The sequence below is a fragment of the Zootoca vivipara genome, chromosome 7, assembly GCF_963506605.1.
Source record: "Zootoca vivipara chromosome 7, rZooViv1.1, whole genome shotgun sequence".
In the NCBI taxonomy this organism is placed as follows: Eukaryota; Metazoa; Chordata; class Lepidosauria; order Squamata; family Lacertidae; genus Zootoca; species Zootoca vivipara.
Genome location: NC_083282.1, coordinates 69,690,428 through 69,709,435, shown reverse-complemented (window position 1 = coordinate 69,709,435; position 19,008 = coordinate 69,690,428). Strand labels below are relative to the sequence as shown.

The 19,008-nt window shown below is 41.9% G+C and overlaps 1 protein-coding gene and 1 long non-coding RNA gene across 11 annotated transcripts in view; one reads left to right on the top strand and one right to left on the bottom strand.

Moving 5' to 3' along the window:
* Positions 1–14,027, top strand: part of EPB41L1 (erythrocyte membrane protein band 4.1 like 1) — a 184,066-nt gene extending 170,039 nt beyond the window's left edge. For 8 of the 10 annotated variants that reach the window (XM_060277260.1, XM_060277261.1, XM_035121902.2 and 5 more), the window contains 7 exons: positions 965–1,351; positions 2,445–2,528; positions 5,108–5,188; positions 5,500–5,553; positions 7,268–7,363; positions 7,641–7,721; positions 9,077–14,027. In XM_060277260.1, coding sequence (XP_060133243.1) covers positions 965–1,351; positions 2,445–2,528; positions 5,108–5,188; positions 5,500–5,553; positions 7,268–7,363; positions 7,641–7,721; positions 9,077–9,232 — 939 coding nt within the window. In that variant the 3' untranslated portion in view covers positions 9,233–14,027. The remainder of the gene's footprint in view (positions 1–964; positions 1,352–2,444; positions 2,529–5,107; positions 5,189–5,499; positions 5,554–7,267; positions 7,364–7,640; positions 7,722–9,076) is intronic. The other 2 variants (XM_060277259.1, XM_060277263.1) reach the window with 2 other exon arrangements.
* LOC118088347 (uncharacterized) lies at positions 11,313–19,004 on the bottom strand. The gene is made up of 3 exons (XR_004692984.2): positions 18,867–19,004; positions 12,749–12,884; positions 11,313–11,447 (listed from the first exon to the last, which is right to left on the bottom strand). It is a non-coding gene; the product is annotated as an uncharacterized LOC118088347 (long non-coding RNA).
* Positions 19,005–19,008: the final 4 nt, after the last annotated feature.

The following is a 19,008-nucleotide window of genomic DNA, read 5'->3' as shown; positions in this document are numbered from 1 at the left end:
GCATTTACTTCCTGGGGGACAGTCCAAACCCTACTGGTGTCATGAGGAGAATCTCCATTGACTACAGTTAACTTTTGTCTCAATCCCTAACAAGTGACAATTCTCTGTGAATGAATAATACAAGGTGTTTCAATACGGTGCAGGAATATAGGCCAGATTGGGGGTGGAATTTCCACATTGATGCAGTTGAGAGGTATGTGTAGCTTTTGGGGGAGCTAGGGGAACGGTGTCCTTTTGTTCTGATTTTTCTTGTCAATTACACTGATTAAAAATCTACCCTGGAAAAGTTCACACTTTTAACAGGTTTCCTCTGGTGGCATAATCAGTCCAGAGATGCGAGTTCTCACAACACACGCCTTTTTGCAGACACTGCAATATTTCAGGATACCACCGAATCGTTCCTTGCGCGCTTTTTAAAAGGAGCCTTACAAAGCGAAGTGAGGTATATACAGTGGCAGAAAATAACAAATGACCTTCTCAGTGAAATTGACAAACGTTCTTGCTTCTCCTGCAATATGTGCAGCCGATTTGCCTTAACCTTTTGTCTTTCCCCCCCACATCCAAACTTTTCTACTCTCTGCCTCCACTTTTCTGTCCTCCTGCTTCCCCCAATGGTCAGTGAGAGTCTGAACTTCTTTATTAATGTCGTAACATCATCTCCTCTTTTTGCACACACCTGCTTTTGCCACAAGTACCACTCATCTATTTGGGATTAATATTTCAAACGTCATTGTTTTATTTCCTTCTTGCCGTTTTGGAGGTAAAATCAGAAACCCTTTTCCCTTCTCCCTGCAGAGTTTTTTGCTGTGAGAAGTTTTGGTTTTCATGCTTGGGATGTGCTTGATACCCTTTCTATGATTCTTCCTCTCTCCCCCTCCACCCCAAACCATTGGGCCCTGATGGCTGTAACCTGCCATTCCGCACTTACAGCCATAGCTTCTTTCCTCCCTTTTGTCTCATTCAGAGAGCGGGATTGAGGGAGGGCGCAGAGGAGAAATCTAAGCCACCTCGGCACAGGGCCCCCGAAAGTGACACTGGGGACGAGGAGCAAGACCAGGAGAGAGACTCAGTCTTCCTTAAAGACAACCACTTGGCCATCGAGCGCAAGTGCTCAAGCATCACGGTCAGCTCAACTTCCAGCCTTGAGGCTGAGGTGGACTTCACAGTCATTGGCGACTACCACAGTGCCGCCTTCGAAGACTTCTCCCGGAGTTTGCCTGAGCTTGACAAGGAAAAGAGTGAGGGAGAAGCAGAGGGCGTGATTTCTTCTGAGGAATCGGACAAACCAGCTCCCATGCAGGAAGATGTTGCCAAGGAAGGGGACAAGGTTCCCCAAGTAATCCCAGAAGAGGTACAAAAGGAAGCCATGGTGCACAGCTAAATCTTAGTGTCCTCATTTGCAGTGTTGTCTGTTTTTGGCATTTGCATTGCTAGATGGACTGTCTGTCTCACACCTGTTTGGAGAAGCACGTCTATTTCCAAACAGCGTCTTTTTGCTTTTGTTTTTTTTCTTCAAAAAACTAGAATATTTTATCTACCTTCATGAATGTTGCTGTCACGTTTGCATGTCTTTTGACACCCAAGTGCATGTTTGTTTTGTTAAGTGTGTCCTTTTGTATCTCCTAACCCGTGAAGTTACCATCATACCTTTAACCCCCCACTGTATTTGCCTGGCTATTCCACCATAGCAAGTTTCTATGTTGCATGAATCAACAAATAACATTTGTATTGAAGACCTTTATGTATAATGATGTGAATACTGATGAGCTGAATAGTTTCTAGGAAGGTAGCTGAGGTAAATGACTATAGTTTATTCTGGTTCTTTTTAAGTCAGATTCGGTGCAGTGGGGAAATGGTTATAGGAAGAATAGTTAAAGTAACTGTCTCCAGACTGAAAAAAAATAGAAGTGAAAAGAAAACAGAAGAAATGCTGGGGAAAGCAATACTGTCTGTGGGAATATACAGTTAAGCCAAATGTCCTATAAATTTGCTTCACCGAATGTCCTATATTTGCACGAGCAAATGTATTTATGTGCATCTACTCCTTCCAATGTAATTGTTTGTTTGAACTGCAGGGATTTGCATTAAAATGCAAAGTTCTAAATTCATCTCCCCACCCCTTTTACTGTAAGTTACAGCAGTTATCATCTTACTTTGCCAGATTGAATTTTAATTACATTCTCTTACCTTTACTGGAGTCCTCTACAACATCCTTGAGCTTCATATTTTCAGCCAGTTCTCTCTGCTGTTTGAAAACTGCACTTGCTCTTTGCAGTAGAAGAACGCTTGAACTCAAGCTAAGCAAGTTCTGTGCAATTAAAATAACTTCATCCATGACAGCCTACAAAGTGCAAGGTGGGGCAAGGGAATTGTGCACAAACTAGCAATTTTGTTCAGTTAAATGCAGGTTGGATTGTTGCTAAATTCTTTTGTTCCTTTGGTAGTCCTCCATGAAAACGGAAACTGCAAAAAAAGCAGAATCGGAAGCCTCTGTGCAGCACAGAATCACTGCAACAGAAATTACGCAGGTAACATTTGTATTTTATTCTGTTTTATTGCAGTTGTTTATCTTGCAGCCTGTTGTCTTTGTCCACGGAGTTTTCTTGACAGAGATACTGGAGTGGCTTGCCAGTTCCTGCTCCAGGTGGATCACATATAGTCAAAACTCTCCACTATGACCTGTCATAGCTCATAGCTTCTCCTAGTTATTCAAGCCCCTTCGCCTTGACAAGGCTTCTGCTTCATTGACTACACAAAAACATTTGACTGTGTTGACCAGAGCAAACTATGGCAAGCTCTTAAAGAAATGGGAGTGTCTGATCACCTCATCTGTCTCCTGAGAAATCTCTATGTGGGACAAGAAGCTACAGTTAGAACTGGATATGGAACAACTGATTGGTTCAAAATTGGGAAAGGAGTACGACAAGGCTGTATATTGTCTCCCTGCTTATTTAACTTATATGCAGAATTCATCATGTGAAGGGCTGGACTGGATGAATCCCAAGCCGGAATAAAGATTGCCGGAAGAAATGTCAACAACCTCAGATATGCTGATGATACAACCTTGCTGGCAGAAAGTTTAGGAATTAAAGAACCTTTTAATAAGGGTGAAAGAGGAGAATGCAAAATATGGTCTGAAGCTCAACATAAAAAAAACTAAGATCATGGCCACTGGTCCCATCACCTCCTGGCAAATAGTAGGGGAAGAAATGGAGGCAGTGAGAGATTTTACTTTCTTGGGTTCCATGATCACTGCAGATGGTGACAGCAGTCACGAAATTAAAAGACACCTGCTTCATGGGAGAAAAGCGATGACAAACCTAGATTGCATCTTAAAAAGCAGATACATCACCTTGCCGACAAAGGTCCGTATAGTTAAAGCTATGGTTTTCCCAGTAGTGATGGATGGAAGTGAGAGCTGGACCATAAAGTAGGCTGATCGCCGAATAATTGATGCTTTTGAATTATGGTGCTGGAGGAGACTCTTGAGAGTCCCATGGACTGCAAGATGAACAAACCTATCCATTCTGAAGGAAATCAGCCCTGAGTGCTCACTGGAAGCACAGATCCTGAAGCTGAGGCTCCAATACTTTGGCCACACCATGAGAAGAGAAGCCTCCCTGGAAAAGACCCTGATGTTGGGAAAGATGGAGGGCACAAGGAGAAAGGGACGACAGGGGATGAGATGGTTGGACAGTGTTCTCAAAGCCACCAACATGAGTCTGACCAAACTGCGGGAGGCAGTGGAAGACAGGAGTGCCTGGCGTGCTCTGTTCCATGGGGTCACGAAGAGTCGGACATGACTAAATGATTAAACAACAACAACATCTTGCAGCACGGCACTGTGGTCAAAGCACATGAAGCATGGGCCCAGTGCATATCTCTAGTGGCAAAGCATCATACGAAGATCACATCTGTACTGCATTTGTTTAACTGTAAGGATTGCTGTGCTGTTCAGATGAGTTGCACTGGAAGGTTATCAAATGAGAATGATTCATTTATATGCCTGTAGCATGCCTGCATTTTCAGAAGAGCGCTGCGACGAAAGTCCTTTACTTTCCGTCTTATAACTCTGACCTCTCAATTTATTAAAAGCACTAACAGGGATTTCTGAGGTAAATCAAACCTCCCACTTATCCCTCTAGCCTTTCTTTAAACCCTCTAGCACTTGTGGGTTTTCAAAAATAAAAGAGAGTCCTCTTCCAGCCTAAACGTGACCAGGTACCTATATAGACTTGGGGCTATAAATAAGACTGTTCCTATGTGCACTCAGATAAGGGTTTCCCTTCACTAGAAACTCCCTTACTGTAAAGCTAGCCTCCTTCCTGAGGTAACTTTATTATCACTCAGAACCTGTCTCCTCCTTTAGCCCCCTCATTTCTTGGTGCACTCTCAGCCACAAACTAACCTTTCTCCTCTAAAAGGCAGTTTTGACAGTTTAAAAGAGTTCCCCACCACCTGGGTTCCTGGATACCTTAGCTGGAAAACGAAATAGACGATTACTAATGTGACACTTTAAAGATGGATATTTATTGGCTTGAATCTTAATGGTTGCTTTCTGGTAACATTGGTACAAACTTAACTTCACAGGTAACGTTCTTGGTAATCAAATAACAGAATACCTATCCACTACTTCATCTACTCTAAAATCTACCTTCTCCACAACCACCCAAGCTCCCACACAAAAAACCCTCAACCGCCAACTGACATAACTGTCCCCTTTCCATTTAAACCCCATGCAGGCCATGCCTCCCATGGAATGTTGCTGCCAGTTAACCAGGAGTCTGGTTTAACCCTTCGATAGGTTGGTTGTGAAACAAAAACATGACATAACAGTTTCAAATTCGCCACAAGCGCCATCTTTTCTGATACTTCCAGTGCAGTAATAGCCCAATCCATAACCAAGTTATTAGCCTAAGTAGGTGGGATGAGACTAGATGGACGTAAATTCATGTATTCTACTTTAACTGGGTGAAGAATTTTGCTGAAGCTCTTCATTGGCATGTGAATCAGGGCAAGTGTTTTCTTTTTAACCTTCTTAGAGACTGCCACTTGTGCTTAGCCTGTAAACTTTATTGACTTATCGTATTTCCCTTTTCATGTTTAGGTTGATGGTACCACCACAGGCGGAAAGGAGACAATAACCACTTCCCATATTGTCAGCACGGAAACCATATCAACAACCTCAGTAAGTATTCCTTACTGGGTGCATCTGGGGTTGAAGGTTCTATTGCAACCCTCAAAACCACATCTGGCAACAACATAAGCCTTATTTCACGCATTGCTTCTGTGTAGGGCACAATTGTGTGACTCCAGAGTGAAGTGCACCTTTATTCATGCCCTAAGTGTCATGTTGTCTGCTTCCAACAACTGCATGTGGCCCAAGGTCGTAAAGAAACCCCAATATGCAAACTTTTGTTCGTGTGTAGGGGGATCTGTGCGATCAGGACACCTCACTTCTCTCTTTAGTTATATGCATACCCACCTTGTGTTTTTCAGGATCACAGCACCAAGGCTGGGAAGGGAACAACAGACCATCGCTCCATCTCTCCAGTGAGTGATTTTACATTCCTGGGCCTTTGAGGTATAGCTATGTTAGAGCGCTGTAGACCAGAATCTGTAGCTCTGCAGATGTTCTTTGATTCCAACTTCCATCTGCCCCAGCCAGCATGCTTACTGGTCAGAGACAATTGGTGTTTTAGTCCAGAGCACATTCCCCATCCCTCCTGTAGCCATATAATCACCCCCAAATCCTGCATAACCACACACACACATACTATTTCTTAAGGCTACCCCTCCCAACTTCTTTCTAGCATCAGTAGTGGAAGAACAAGGTTTAGGGCGATTTTTGAAAAACAGAATAGGAATAGTAGACCATCTTCAGTGTGCCCTAATGTAAGCCCACTGAGATGAATTGTGAGGCCATTGGTAGCCAATGAATTTCTGAAGGCAGCCCTGTTTAGGGAAGTTTTTAATGTGTGACATTTTAATGTATTTTTAATCTTTGTTGGAAGCCGCCCAGAGTGGCTGGGGAAACCCAGCCAGATGAGTGGGGTACAAATAATAAATTATTTATTAGTAGTAGTACTGCACAAAATTATTAAAACGCATATGAAACACGTATTTACTACTGGCAGACCAATAAGCCCAGTGTTCTATCATTCTTGGCAGCCATCAACCTTCAGAGACACACACAGTGACTGCAAGCAAACAAACTACTGTCTCTCTGCCCTTATAATCTGATTCATGCACTTGCTTCTTCGCAGCTACTCATATGAGAATATAATGGCATGTGTCTGACAGTGCTGATAGGTGCTCTGATCCTCCTGTCATGCTTGTGAGTGAATATCCTGTCAGTCAGAAAGTTTAGGGGTTGGGTTTTACTAGTATGGTTCCTTCCGTGCTTTACTTCCTTTTTCAGAAAACAATGATGAAGTAGAAAGCCAACATAATATGTAAAGGTCATCTGATACTTCTATAGTTGTACAAGTCAATTATAGTGAGTTTCCTACTCATTAAGGCCTGCTGTGGGCCCCTCTTATTTTCAACATCTGTTAGGAGATAACACAGAGCTTTCTCTGTTGCAATTTCACTTTACCTGGAAATGTCTGCTAGAGGCTGTCCTTGTGAGCCTGTTGGAATGCTGCCGAGATGTTCTTCAGATAGCCTACCAGAAGGTCGAGGGAACTAATCTGGGCAGATATTTAATTCTACTCAATGTACCTGAATTCTGACTGTGTCTAGCTTAATATTATTGTTTCAGGCTGCAGTCCTGTATACACTTAACCTGAGAGTGAACCCCACTGCATGCAATGGGACTTTCTTCTAAGCACACATGCATAAGATTGCACTGTTAACAAAATAGGTACTAGTAGACATCTGTTAGCTGATTTATTTAAAAAAGCAACTCCCAAATGAATGCAATACTAGAATACAATGAAGATATAAGGGTTGCCGTATACAATGTCATAGCGGCTTATTTAGCACCCAGTAGTACTGTGTGATTTTGACTGGTATAGTGGTTTGCAAAGAGAACTTTTCAATCAGGATGCCCAAGAGTGAACCTGAGACTTTCTATGTGCAAAACACATTCTCTCTCTGAACTATGACCTTCCTTAATAACAAACAGATCCCACCACTCCCCCCCCCCAAAAAAATAAAAAATCGGAGCCCAGACACTTTTACATGATAATCCTTCGCCCCGGTATGCATGTTTAATAAAACTGGCAGTCTGCTGACGTGGATGATGCTTTGCATGTTTTTGCAGATCACCAGCAGTGCTGTTGGGAAAGAAGCCTTCTCCAGTCTTTTTGGTGCCACAGCAGAAACCCTCTCCACCTCCACAACCACTCATGTTACCAAGGTAAGACTGGAGCAGGAGTACCAGAATAGCAGTGTGTACGCCAAGTAAGACCACTCAACTTGAGACACTGCAAAACTAAGAGCCACGTGGAAGCTATTCAAGAAGACATTATTATTTTTGTTTCTTATTCCCAACTCTGTATCTATAAAATAGGAATCATTGCAATAACCTTCATAGAATTGCAGTGGCTGAGTGAGAGAAAAGGTAACTTACAAAACATTTTAAACATTGGAAGTGCTGTATAAACACTCGACATGTGTTGTTTTCCTTATTTCAGACTGTGAAAGGAGGATTTTCTGAAACCAGAATAGAAAAGCGAATCATCATAACAGGAGATGAAGATGTGGACCAAGACCAGGTGTGAAGGAAGTCTGAATGAAGCTGTCAGTATTGTTAGAAATAAGCTTTCCATCCCTGTATTTATGGAAAGGTTAAGGAGGCCAGAATCCCCAGATCAATCCTTCCCTATACATAGAAAGCTAGTGGTAGAAATAACAGCCTCACATATTTTTACTGGCTTATAGCAAACCGCAGTACTGATCACCCTGTGACAGGTAGACTTAACTTATTGTCACAATAACACAAAATAAATCCAGAGGTATGCCTTTTATTTACTTACTAACATTTAAATACCACTTGATTGTAATAAAACCTAATTATGAACTAAATAAAATCAACAATAAGCTAAGTAAAACCACTGTAGGCTTCCTTCATAGTAAATAATTATAAAGCAGCAACAACTAAAAAGCCAAGAAAAATTGAAATGGGTGCCACTGTGAGCCTATGGAAGATGTAGTAGTAAGAGTAATAATCAAATGCACTTCTAATGTTTCATATTATTATTACTTTTAATTATTTTTAATCAAAATTTGTAAATTATAAGAAGAGGTGGAAACAAAAGAAAAATATCAAAAAGCACTAAAATCACATATATCATAATATCCAACAAGAGAAGCTAAAACAATTGCAATATTTCATATTAGAACAGGGATGCTCCAGCCTACACTAGAACTTCTGTACTTTTGGTAGCCACATAGAAGAGGAAATTTCAGTTGGTGCAACTTTTTAAACTCCTGCAGCACTGTTCTGCAATGTGTTGTCCTTTTAGAATAATCACTGTGTAGTTGTAAGTGTAGGTTAGGGGGTGCAACTGCAATTTCAGTCCAGTCATACTGCCATACACTAGAGGTAAGATGGGATTGCAACATACAGTAACAGAGGGTTACAACTGTAGAGGAATTTTCTTAAGGACATAGGATTGGATCCTCAAAACTGAATGGAAGGCAGGTGATTGCCCACCCCTTCCTCTCTGTGATGCCTCTCTAGAACCTTTTTGAAAAGCATGAAATGGGGCTTTGGGCTGCCAGAGGAGGAAATAATGGTCCAAAATGGGGCACCAGTGAAGTTAAATGTATGTATACAGTACTCAAAGGGGTCTCCCCGCAGCCCTCTGCAGGGAATACGGGGGAGAGGAGGGAACTCTAAAGCCACCTCCTAGGAACTTATTTTCATTTGTGGTTCCAAAGATCCAAGCCACAGGTTTGAATGGAAAAATCTGCAACAAGAATGTTAAGTTTTCTTGATCCATGAATAAGAGTTCTATGCATCCTCAGTAACATTCCTTTTTCTCGTTTCTACATGATCTTCAGTTGCTACCTCCTTCCAGCAAGTCAAGTGAGCCGTCATTTAACATTCAGCGTTTTGTTTCCACAGGCTTTGGCTTTGGCAATCAAGGAGGCAAAACTGCAGCATCCTGACATGCTGGTAACCAAAGCCGTAGTATATAGAGAAACAGAACCATCTCCAGAGGAAAGGGACAAGAAACCTCAGGTATGCAAAGATGGGGGAAGTCGGCCCTATAAGATGTAACTTCTAGCTTACTATAGAGGCCAGGCAACATAGGAGAATAAAAGAACAATACACAAATTGGGTATGTTGTAGTTGTCAAAAGAGGCAGACCTCTACTGAGAAAGAATGCCTCCCCTCAAAAGACAACAGCCCTCCAAACTTCAGCCACACCAATATGTGCTTGGTTAGGTGGTTATCATGGCCATGGCAAAGTGGTGAGCTGCAGCATAAAGCTATATCTTTTATTTAGCTTTGGGTAAAGGGCAAACCTTTGCAACTGGATGACCAGTAATTTTCAGTGGGAACCCTGAAGTTCCTTGAATGGTTAGAAGAGGTGCCTCCTTGGGAAGCTAGCTCCCAGAACCAAGCTTCCCAAAAGACAGCTTGCTCATCATTACTGCACTTTCTCTGTGATGTGCATCTGCAGAAAAATGTTGGGCCCTTTCTACAGCACATCACACAGCGCAAAAGCTAGGCCTGGCTGACAGTCTGTGCTGACCGAGGGTATCACCCCAGAACATACTCTAGAATCCACTGCAACATGCAGAAATTCCACAGCTGATGTGTAGGTTTCAAAATGACAGCGCCCCATTGCATCATTATAGCAAAAGGTGTCCCAGAAAACCAAACTGCTAGAGACAGTCTTGCTTATTGCCTTGATAAAATGCTTACATTGTGCTTTCTCCTTCCTTTCATTCTGGTACAGGAATCTTGACCTTCGTGTTTCTAAAAGTTGGCATCTCTATTTTAACTTTGGAGTAAAAGAAGGGGCCTTTATGCTGGATTCCTCAATGAGACATAGAACGTCCTGGCTGCAAGAATAATGTTGAGAGACAAAAAAATAAAAATAAAAAAGGAATAGCAAATATATTATATATTATATATACAGGAAACAAAATGCATCCTTGCACTGCTGCTATATGCTGGAGATGAATTACAGACAGCAACATCAGCAACAAACAAAAAACCAACCACCTCTTCAAATAAATTGAAGAATTGACTGGACTGATCTAAAAGAAAGAGAAAAAAAAGTCACGATGGTAATAATATTATTATTAACAATACAATAAACCACCATCCTGCATGTTACATTTAAAGGATACATAACTCATTTGTTGCACACTGAATGGAAAAGCAAGAATGCTTTGCAACAAAGCAAGAAACCAACAAGCAAAACAAGCAGAAATACAAATTGATTCCCTGCATAGGAATGAATCAAAAACCATTCACTTGTATAATTCTTGTTTAATTATTTTCTGATTTGGGATGTGTGGTGATCACCCTTTCTCCCCACTTCCATGCCACTTCTGTTGCTTCATCTTTGGTTCTGTTATTTCCCCAAACTGCCCCTCCTTTCTCAACCTTTCGTCCCCCCACATCCGGTTCTTTGTTCTTCTGAAGATCATTAAGACTGGATTTCACTTAAAACAAATCAAAATATGAATATGATTTCTATATTTGATCAAAATCCAGCCTGTAGAGGTTTCATATGGATGTGCTTTTAAGTTATGTATATTATATATAACTGGGGAGGGTGGGGAACGATATTAAAACAAATTAAACAGTGCTGATAAGTATGACAATGGCATTTTTACATTATAATTATTTGATTGACCGTGGTTGATGTATTATAAGACTCTTAGATCATGCCAATATCCCATGAAAACAGAGTAGGAAGAAAACAAACACTAATTATCTCTGCTGGCCATATTTGTCTGCTCTGTGCTCTTGTTAAAGGGACTGACATAGTGACACAGTAGTGTTTATAATTGGTTGGTTGGTGATAAGGCACCATTCAGCAACCTGGAGAGGGAGTCGAGGAAGAATGGATCAGTGTTACTGCAGCCCAGTTAGTCACTTAAGCGTGCCAAGGTTTCCCTCCTCCCCTGGGCCCAGGAGACTGAGGTCACCTTGGGGGCATTAGGTCAGATTGCTTCATTCACAGCCTTTCAGTATCTAGTAGGCTTTGATCTCTCGGACCTAAATATTTACCTGTAGCAAAGATGCCCTGTGTGTCCGTTTTTCAAAACTATAAAGTGGTTCCTTCAGACCTACTGGCCACAGGACTCAGCCTTCCAAAGGGAGTGTCCAGGTCAAAGAAGGAGGCATCCCCATCGTGCTTGCTGTATGCTGCATGACTGTGTTTGGCCAGGGTGACACTAGCTTCTGTGGAGAGTGTCCGGCAGGTGGGGAACCAGGGTGAAAACATCATGGCTTCCTTCTAAGCACTGTCAACCTAGAACCAGAGGACAAGTGAAGCGCTGGCTCTTTGAAAGTACATCCATTCAGTTACAGAAAGGGACAACCAGTGCACACCATAAGGGCAGGCGCTGCTCGTGGATGAGGAAGGCATCAAATGGAACTTGCTCTGCTACAAATGGAACCTGGTACTTGGAAGGTTTCCTTCACTGCTTTCCACAAATTGCCTTCATCCACTGTTTGAGGGAGAGTGACAGCAGATGCATAATGTTAAGGGGGACAAACCAAAATGAACCAGTGAAGTAGCCGGTGGCTCCAGACATTGAGAAAGAGAAACAAATATTGCACCATGCTTGCCTTTTTACATCTCCCCTCCTCAACACACATATGATAGCTGGAGAAGGACACTTAATTAGTGTCTGTGATTGGGATCTAGAGGTCTTAGGGTAAAAGGGCCTCCTTGAAAATAGTCAAGTGGATGTTTCCCATACAGTAAACTGCTACAATAGAAAGCATGCTACAATAGAAAGCATGGGGTCATTGGTCTTTACAGTTCCCTAAACCTGGATCTGCTTCTGGCATGCAGACATGTCCTACATAAAGCACTGAGAACATAAACGGACTTCTTTCTTTGATGTAGAAGTCATTGCCACTTCTGTATCCAACTGTATGCTTCTCTCCCTGAGTTTTATTTCAGGATTGTTATTAATTTGTTCACTTCCTGTTGCTCATAGGGATCCTGTAATACCCCAGAACCGAAAAGCAAAGAAATAGCACATATGGATGTGAACTACATAGAACTCTAAATTGATCTTAACAGAACACAAAAAAGCTTGTGCTCTTAATTTTAAGAATAACCAAGACCCAGGGGGATCTTGGTGATATTGTTACAGGGAATTCGGGGGTAGAGGTAACCCTCCCTTCTCAAACTTTGCATTTTGATTTTGACTTTCAAAAAAAGAAAAAAATGTCAGCTCAAAAGTCACCGTTGAGTAGCTAGATGGAAAGCATATTCCCACTTACACTGGTATACATTGGGATAAGTGAGTCAGCCACTCAAATCTGTGGAGGTAAACAACATCAAGCCCAACATGTTCATGATCAAAATCCAACTGGGCAATCAGAGGAAAGCTAAAATAGACTTGTTCCTTCAGATTCTTCCCGCAGCTTGTCTGATGGGTAGCCATTAACAACAAAAAAATAGTTTTTTTGGTTCACCTAGCAGGATGTGGCTTATATATAGACATCTATATAAATATATATAAATATATATAATATTTATTATCTGTGGTAGTGTTGAAGCCATGCATAATTTTTAAAGTTATGGCTTCCTCTTACCTTAATCTTCACTACTGCTTCCATCAGACGCAGCTGACCACTCTTTATTCTTTTCTTTGGGCATTTCCCTCTGAAGGGCGTGGGAGACGAAACTGATTGTTTGCGCCAAATCCCTTAAGTCGATTCCGAAACTGCCCTGCAATTGCATGAATAATATTACTAATTATATTCTTTCTTTCTTTCTTTTTTAATTTGAGAAGCACTTTACCAACCAACTGCAACGCTCTGTCATTCCTTCCTCACTAATTCCGCTGGCCATCTTGCACCCCATTCCTCTTTTTGTCCCCCCGCCCCTTTCAGTCATATCCTCTTTCAGTGCTTGGTGGTGTATGCGTGTGTGCTCACTGTTCTTGTATTCAATAAAAGTGAAATAAATGTGTTTGATGCTCAACCACCTTGTGGCTTGCACTTTACTCCTAAGTAGAAGGGCAGTGGAGAGACTCAAGGGGGTTAGCTTGGGAATTCAGGACCCTAGGTTCTGGCACAAACTATCGTCCCAGTGATTTTGAGAGATGGTTCAGACATTCTTCAGAAGGGTGCAGGCTTCAATGGGAAGACTTGCTTGGACGACAATGTCGACAGAGCACCAGATTGTGAGGACACCGTAAGATAGTCTTGCCCTACATGTCCGCACTCTTGCACCAAGTCTCCAGCTTTCCAGCTCCCATTTCTGAGCTCGCCTCTTCCCCATGCCTATTCTTTGTCCTCAGTTGCTCATGCTCAATTCTGCTGCTATTATTCCCATTTGTCTGTCCTATTTCTAAGGGATACGTTATTCCAGTTTTCCTGCCATTCCAATTACTACATTTTTAAAAAGATCTCTGTGGTGGGAAGGTTGTGCTGTATGTACTGTATGGCTTTTCAGTATGAATTATTTCATCAGGCCTGCATCTGAAATCAACAACAAAATCCAGGGTGCATACATAGCTACATAAAAACGAGACAGTATTTGGGGGGGGGAGGGGTTGTTTCACCCTGTATATATTGATCCTGACTTCACTCTTCAAATAACATATGCCTGTTCAGCAAATGCCAATTTCAGGCTGGCAGAGGTGGTCTGTTTTTGTGTTTAACGCAGGGGTGGGGGATTTGTTGTCTTCCACATGTTCTTGGACTGAAACACCCAATCAGCTCCAGCTAGCATGGCCAATGGTCATGGATGATGGGGCATGTAATTTAGCAAAATCTAAAAGTTTACATGTTCCTCATCCTTGGCTTAAAGCACTGTTTGTTCAATGACACATCTGAACAAGAATGCACCCCTAATCTCCGTTTGTTTGTTTTTGTTTGTTTAAGAAAATTTGCTGTTAAGCTGAAAAACTGCTCTGGGGAGAGTACTTTGTGACATCACAGGTACCCAGCCAATCATTGCTTATCACAGCCTCTTCTGCTTCAAACTGTCACAACTGGTTCCCCTTGAGTTTGTTCCATGAGTGAAGCTTCTATGAGTGACACAACAAAGTATACTGTCCAACAAGGGGTGACTCCTATTTTCTGCCCCCCCCGGGGGGGGGGTAGCTGTGTTAAATCTCTTGCAGCAAGAGCAACAGAGTCTTGTGACACCTTTAGCTTAAAACTTGGCCCTTACTAGTCAAGGCTAGGGAGGGTCAAATATGAAAATTTAATTTTAAAAAATGTAAATTAAATAATTTATAGGGTAAGAGATTACAGTTGTCACAACAACAAATTTATATGCTTTTGGGGGGGCGCAGAGGTATGCATACCCCTAAACATTTTGTGAATCTAAGTTTGGCCTCGTTGAGGGGCAGTATTTCAATGAGTACCCCTAAATATATATATTTTTAGAAAAAAAAGCACTGTTTATACGCTACATATACATGTTATTTCATCTTGCTTCATATAAGGAAGTAACAGGGTGCATCTGTTACAAACATTTCCTTCAGACTTGTCAATTTATTCTTTTCATGCTATTGCTGGATGTGTGTATATGCACCTAGGCTTTGATCCTAAATGCATTTGCTTTGACATAAGGTCAACTGCAACAAGGGAGATATGCAATGCATGTTTAGGAGAGTGGTGTTAGACAAAGAAACCCTCCCTAACCTGATGACTATGGTTTCCTGCTCATGTTTTGTTTTTGTTTTTCAAATAAACTAACCTACTTCACAGAGTTGCTGTGAGAATAAAATGGAGGGGAATGTTTACCCTTCTTCCCGAGCTCATAGGAATAAAAAGACAGTAAGGCACTCAAAATACTTCCCCCTACCTCCCTGAAATTTATCCAAGCCAGAGGTAGCCAGTGTGGTGTCTCCAGGTGTGAGGCTTCAACTCGCAATATCCCCATCCAGGATGGTCAGAAGTCAGAGATGATGGGAGCTGTAGCTCAGCATCCAGAGGACCACATGGGCTACCCCTGAATTAAGCACTTCTTTCTAGGTTCCCCAGTGGCTGCACTGAGCAAGACCAGAAGCGGTAGAGAAATTTACATGTCATCATTCATCTCATCAAAGAATCCCACATGAGATTAACTCCCATAAATTGGAAAATAGCCATCTGTGGTAAAGAGGATAGAGCAAGAATTCGGTATGTGAGGATGGAAATAACCAGGCGTCTCATAGGCATCCAATATTTTCACACTGGGTGAATTAATCCATAACAGGAACTTCCAAATCTTAGTTGCAGTCACAGCCATTAAAACAGAATGGGATTGGAATTTCAATTCAGTCAATAAGCAGGCACTGAAAGAGTGAAATAACAACCCACACCCTTTTTAGACCCCCTTGATAGTAGATTATAAAAGTGCAGCAAGTTGTAATGAAGCATAAGTACTCTAAAATACATGTTCTACAGGGACAGTTTACTATTCTGGAAGCTCAGTTGCCACATATACTTGATTTTCTTGTGTGAGATAAAACAACTGGGCGAGGACTATTTAATTCTACTCTTGAGTAAAATCCTACCAGAAGATTTATTTTAAAGCTATCTTGTAGAGCGATGGGTTTGGCTTTCCTGCTGCTCAGGCAAGCCCAGTAAGGGCCACAAATTTACCCAGGCTGAGCCTACACACATCCAGCTTTAAAACCTAAAGGTCATTCCACATCAAATCAACACAAAAAACAAGGGTTTCGCCACCCACTGTCTTGGCTTTTGATGAAACTTGGTGTACACCCTTCCCTTATGGTTGAAAGAAACCCCCTTAAATTTTTCCCCTCTATCACAAACGGTTTTGATTTTATAGCACTTCGAGTTTCGTGAAATCTGCGTTTCTGTCCCTCTTGAGATCCTTGGCCTTGTGAACATTTTTTTTTCCTCCATAACCAATGATCAGATCTCTTTGAAATTTTACACAGAGCTCAATAACATGATGAGGATTTCAGGAAAAAATACAGCAGCACTCAAAATATTTTATAAATCCCATATATGTAGTTTTTTGGTGGAAAAACTAGGTTTAGAAAACCTAAATTTTCAGCATGTGAGCACGATGGAATCGAAAGTTTTGATGGTGAAAATTATTGCAAAGACATGCTCTTTCTCAACGAAGAATAAAATTTAATGGTCTCTTATGTCTTGAAACAAAATTTTACATTTTTTGGACATCATGGGGGGAAATGGCTACTGGGTACAATTTTCCTACAATCCATAGGTGTAATAGAAAAAATTAATGAAAGAAAGTTGTTCATCTTAAAATCTAAAATAATATTGGTTATTACAGGGGTTTTCCCCCCAAAAGTATATTTCAAGCATAAGGGAAGGGTGTACAGCAAGTTTCATCACAATCTGAGACGGTGGATGGCATGACCACGTTGAAATGATGTGGAATGACCCCTAAGGCATCACCATGGGATTAGGGATCCAAACTGTACAGAGAGGAACCTGCACCTGTATAGTTGTACACATGTAGGGTCCCTTATCCAGACTTTGCACCAACCACATGGTGGTGAGATAAGTGGGTACACTCAAGCTGGGAAGAGGAACAGCAAGCATGTCCCCACTTCTTTTCCATATATGAATGAATGAATGAATGAATGAATGGGAAAGTTTGTGGAAAGAGCTTTAGCTAAAAGTGAGATGAAATGAAAAATTAATTTGCACACCACCTTTCTATATTACAACAACAAAACAACAAAAACTTATACCCTGCCCATCTGGCTGAGTTTCCCCAGCCAATCTGGGCAGCTTCCAACAGAACAGAACATTAAAATGCAATAATCTATTAAACATTAAAAGCTTCCCTAAACAGAAGGCAGCTTACAAGCCGAAGGAACAACAAAATATACAACAAAGATCACACACCTAATAACAATCTGATCCAATACAGAAAAGTCACAATAAAAACATAACTTTAAAATAAACAACTTATATCAAATAAAGAATTATCCAATAATCCATTAGAATAGTAAACAGTAAAATTAAATATCAGCAAATATTAATTTAACAGTTTACACTTACCGTATTGGCCCGAATATAAGCCACACCCAAATATAAGCCACACCTTTGGAGGGGAGGGGGAAGAAAAAAATACCCAAATATAAGTCACCCCATTCCTCGCTGCCCCTGGCTGCATACTGGGGGGGGGCACTGTGTTGTCGGCAGCCTTTCCCCTTCCTTGCTCTCTCCCTTCCCAGCCTTGGGGGAGAGGACGGGGGATTATGTTTGGGGCGGACACCACTTTGCTGTGCTCCTGGCGCTGTTTGCCCCGTGCTCCTGGCTGCAAACCACAAGGTCGCGAATATAAGCCACACAGTTGGAATTGGGGGGGGGGAGGGAATGAGGCTTATATTCAGGCTAATACAGTAAATACAGTAAAGAATTACTAAACTATAATCAATAAAAATAGCAAGTCGCAATGCATAAAAAAACCACAAAAACATACAAAACCACAAAACATGAAAAACCATGAAAAAGGATCAAACTGAAACAAGGACACACAACTTATGAAATTATATTTTTTTAAAAATCCCTGAACTCCTCTTTCCTGATGCTTCTGCTGTTCTCAAAGTCATGGTCTGGGAAAGACTTCTAGGCCTGGAGGGTGGGGCAAGGCAGGTGGGAAAAGCGATTGCCTGATGGCCAGCTCAAAGTGTCTCGCCCTTAACTTTAATTAAAAGAAATTTGCATATCAGGGCTGGGAAACAACCTCGAGTCCTTGGAAGGAAAACCTCTGAAGTTCTGAGCAGTCAACTGAGCTTTTATGAAGGGGGCAGGGGACCTTGCTTGGAGCTTAAAGTAAGAGTTCTCTACCACTTTAAAAGATTTCATGTTTTTATTGTTTTGGTGTTTGCTACGCAGATGTATGTTACCCTCTTAAAAACCTATAACTTCAAGACCTAATAGCAGGAGTAGGAAACCTGAGGCCCTTGAGAAAACTGCAACATCCACCATTGCACAACAGTACTCTTCCTTCCTATTGTTTCCAGCTGCTGGTATTTTACTTTTTTATTATTCAGAAGCACACAGCTTGCAACAGTGGAGGCAGAACGCAGCTATCAGGGTTAGTACTCACCAATAGCCTTCATGAATTCTTGTTTAAAACCATCCAAACTGGTGTCAGATAGACATGGTTTCACACTAGAAGAACCCCAAGATCTTCCAACCAGAGCCAGGTGCAAAAAACAATAGTGTTTGAATTAAACAAGGCGCCCCTGACCGAGCACAATCTGGACCTAGGAAAGGGGTTTCCAGGACCAGAACTGAACAAGGCGTAAAGCCATTTCACACAAGAGACCATACCTGGTTACCCAATGCTTTCTAAACCCCAGCTGCCTAAACTGATGAGAGGATGTTGCTATTCTAAAACCACTGGGGGGTCAGAATCGCCTTGTTGCTCTAGTCTAGTCTATGGCGAATAACCCAGAGATCGGCCAGTAGATCCCTTATGCTCTGTTTGACAGATTTATCTTCTGAAGGAGGCCTGGCTGCGGTTCACATTGGCTCGAGCCCTCCCTCGCGGAAATCGTCCTCTCCGCCCACAGGTACGCAGGGACACCTTATCGCAGCGAAGAAACCTGCACATGAGTCAACGCGTTTTCTTTGGAGCAGCTGCTGGCACAGTACCGAGCCTCTCGGTACGTAGAAAGCACGGAGGATTAAACATCCGCAATCCCGCCAACTTTCCAAAAAAGCAAACAAACAAACACATCGTGCCGCCGCCTCTTACCCTCTTGCCAAACTTGTCTCTCCACCGGCAATGGCTACTTTTCAGCATCCAGAGCGGAACGTCTTGAGGCGCTGCCGCAGGACCCACCCGGACTGCTTTTTGAGAGGGACCGGACGTCGTTCACTTTCCCCAGTCTCTAGGG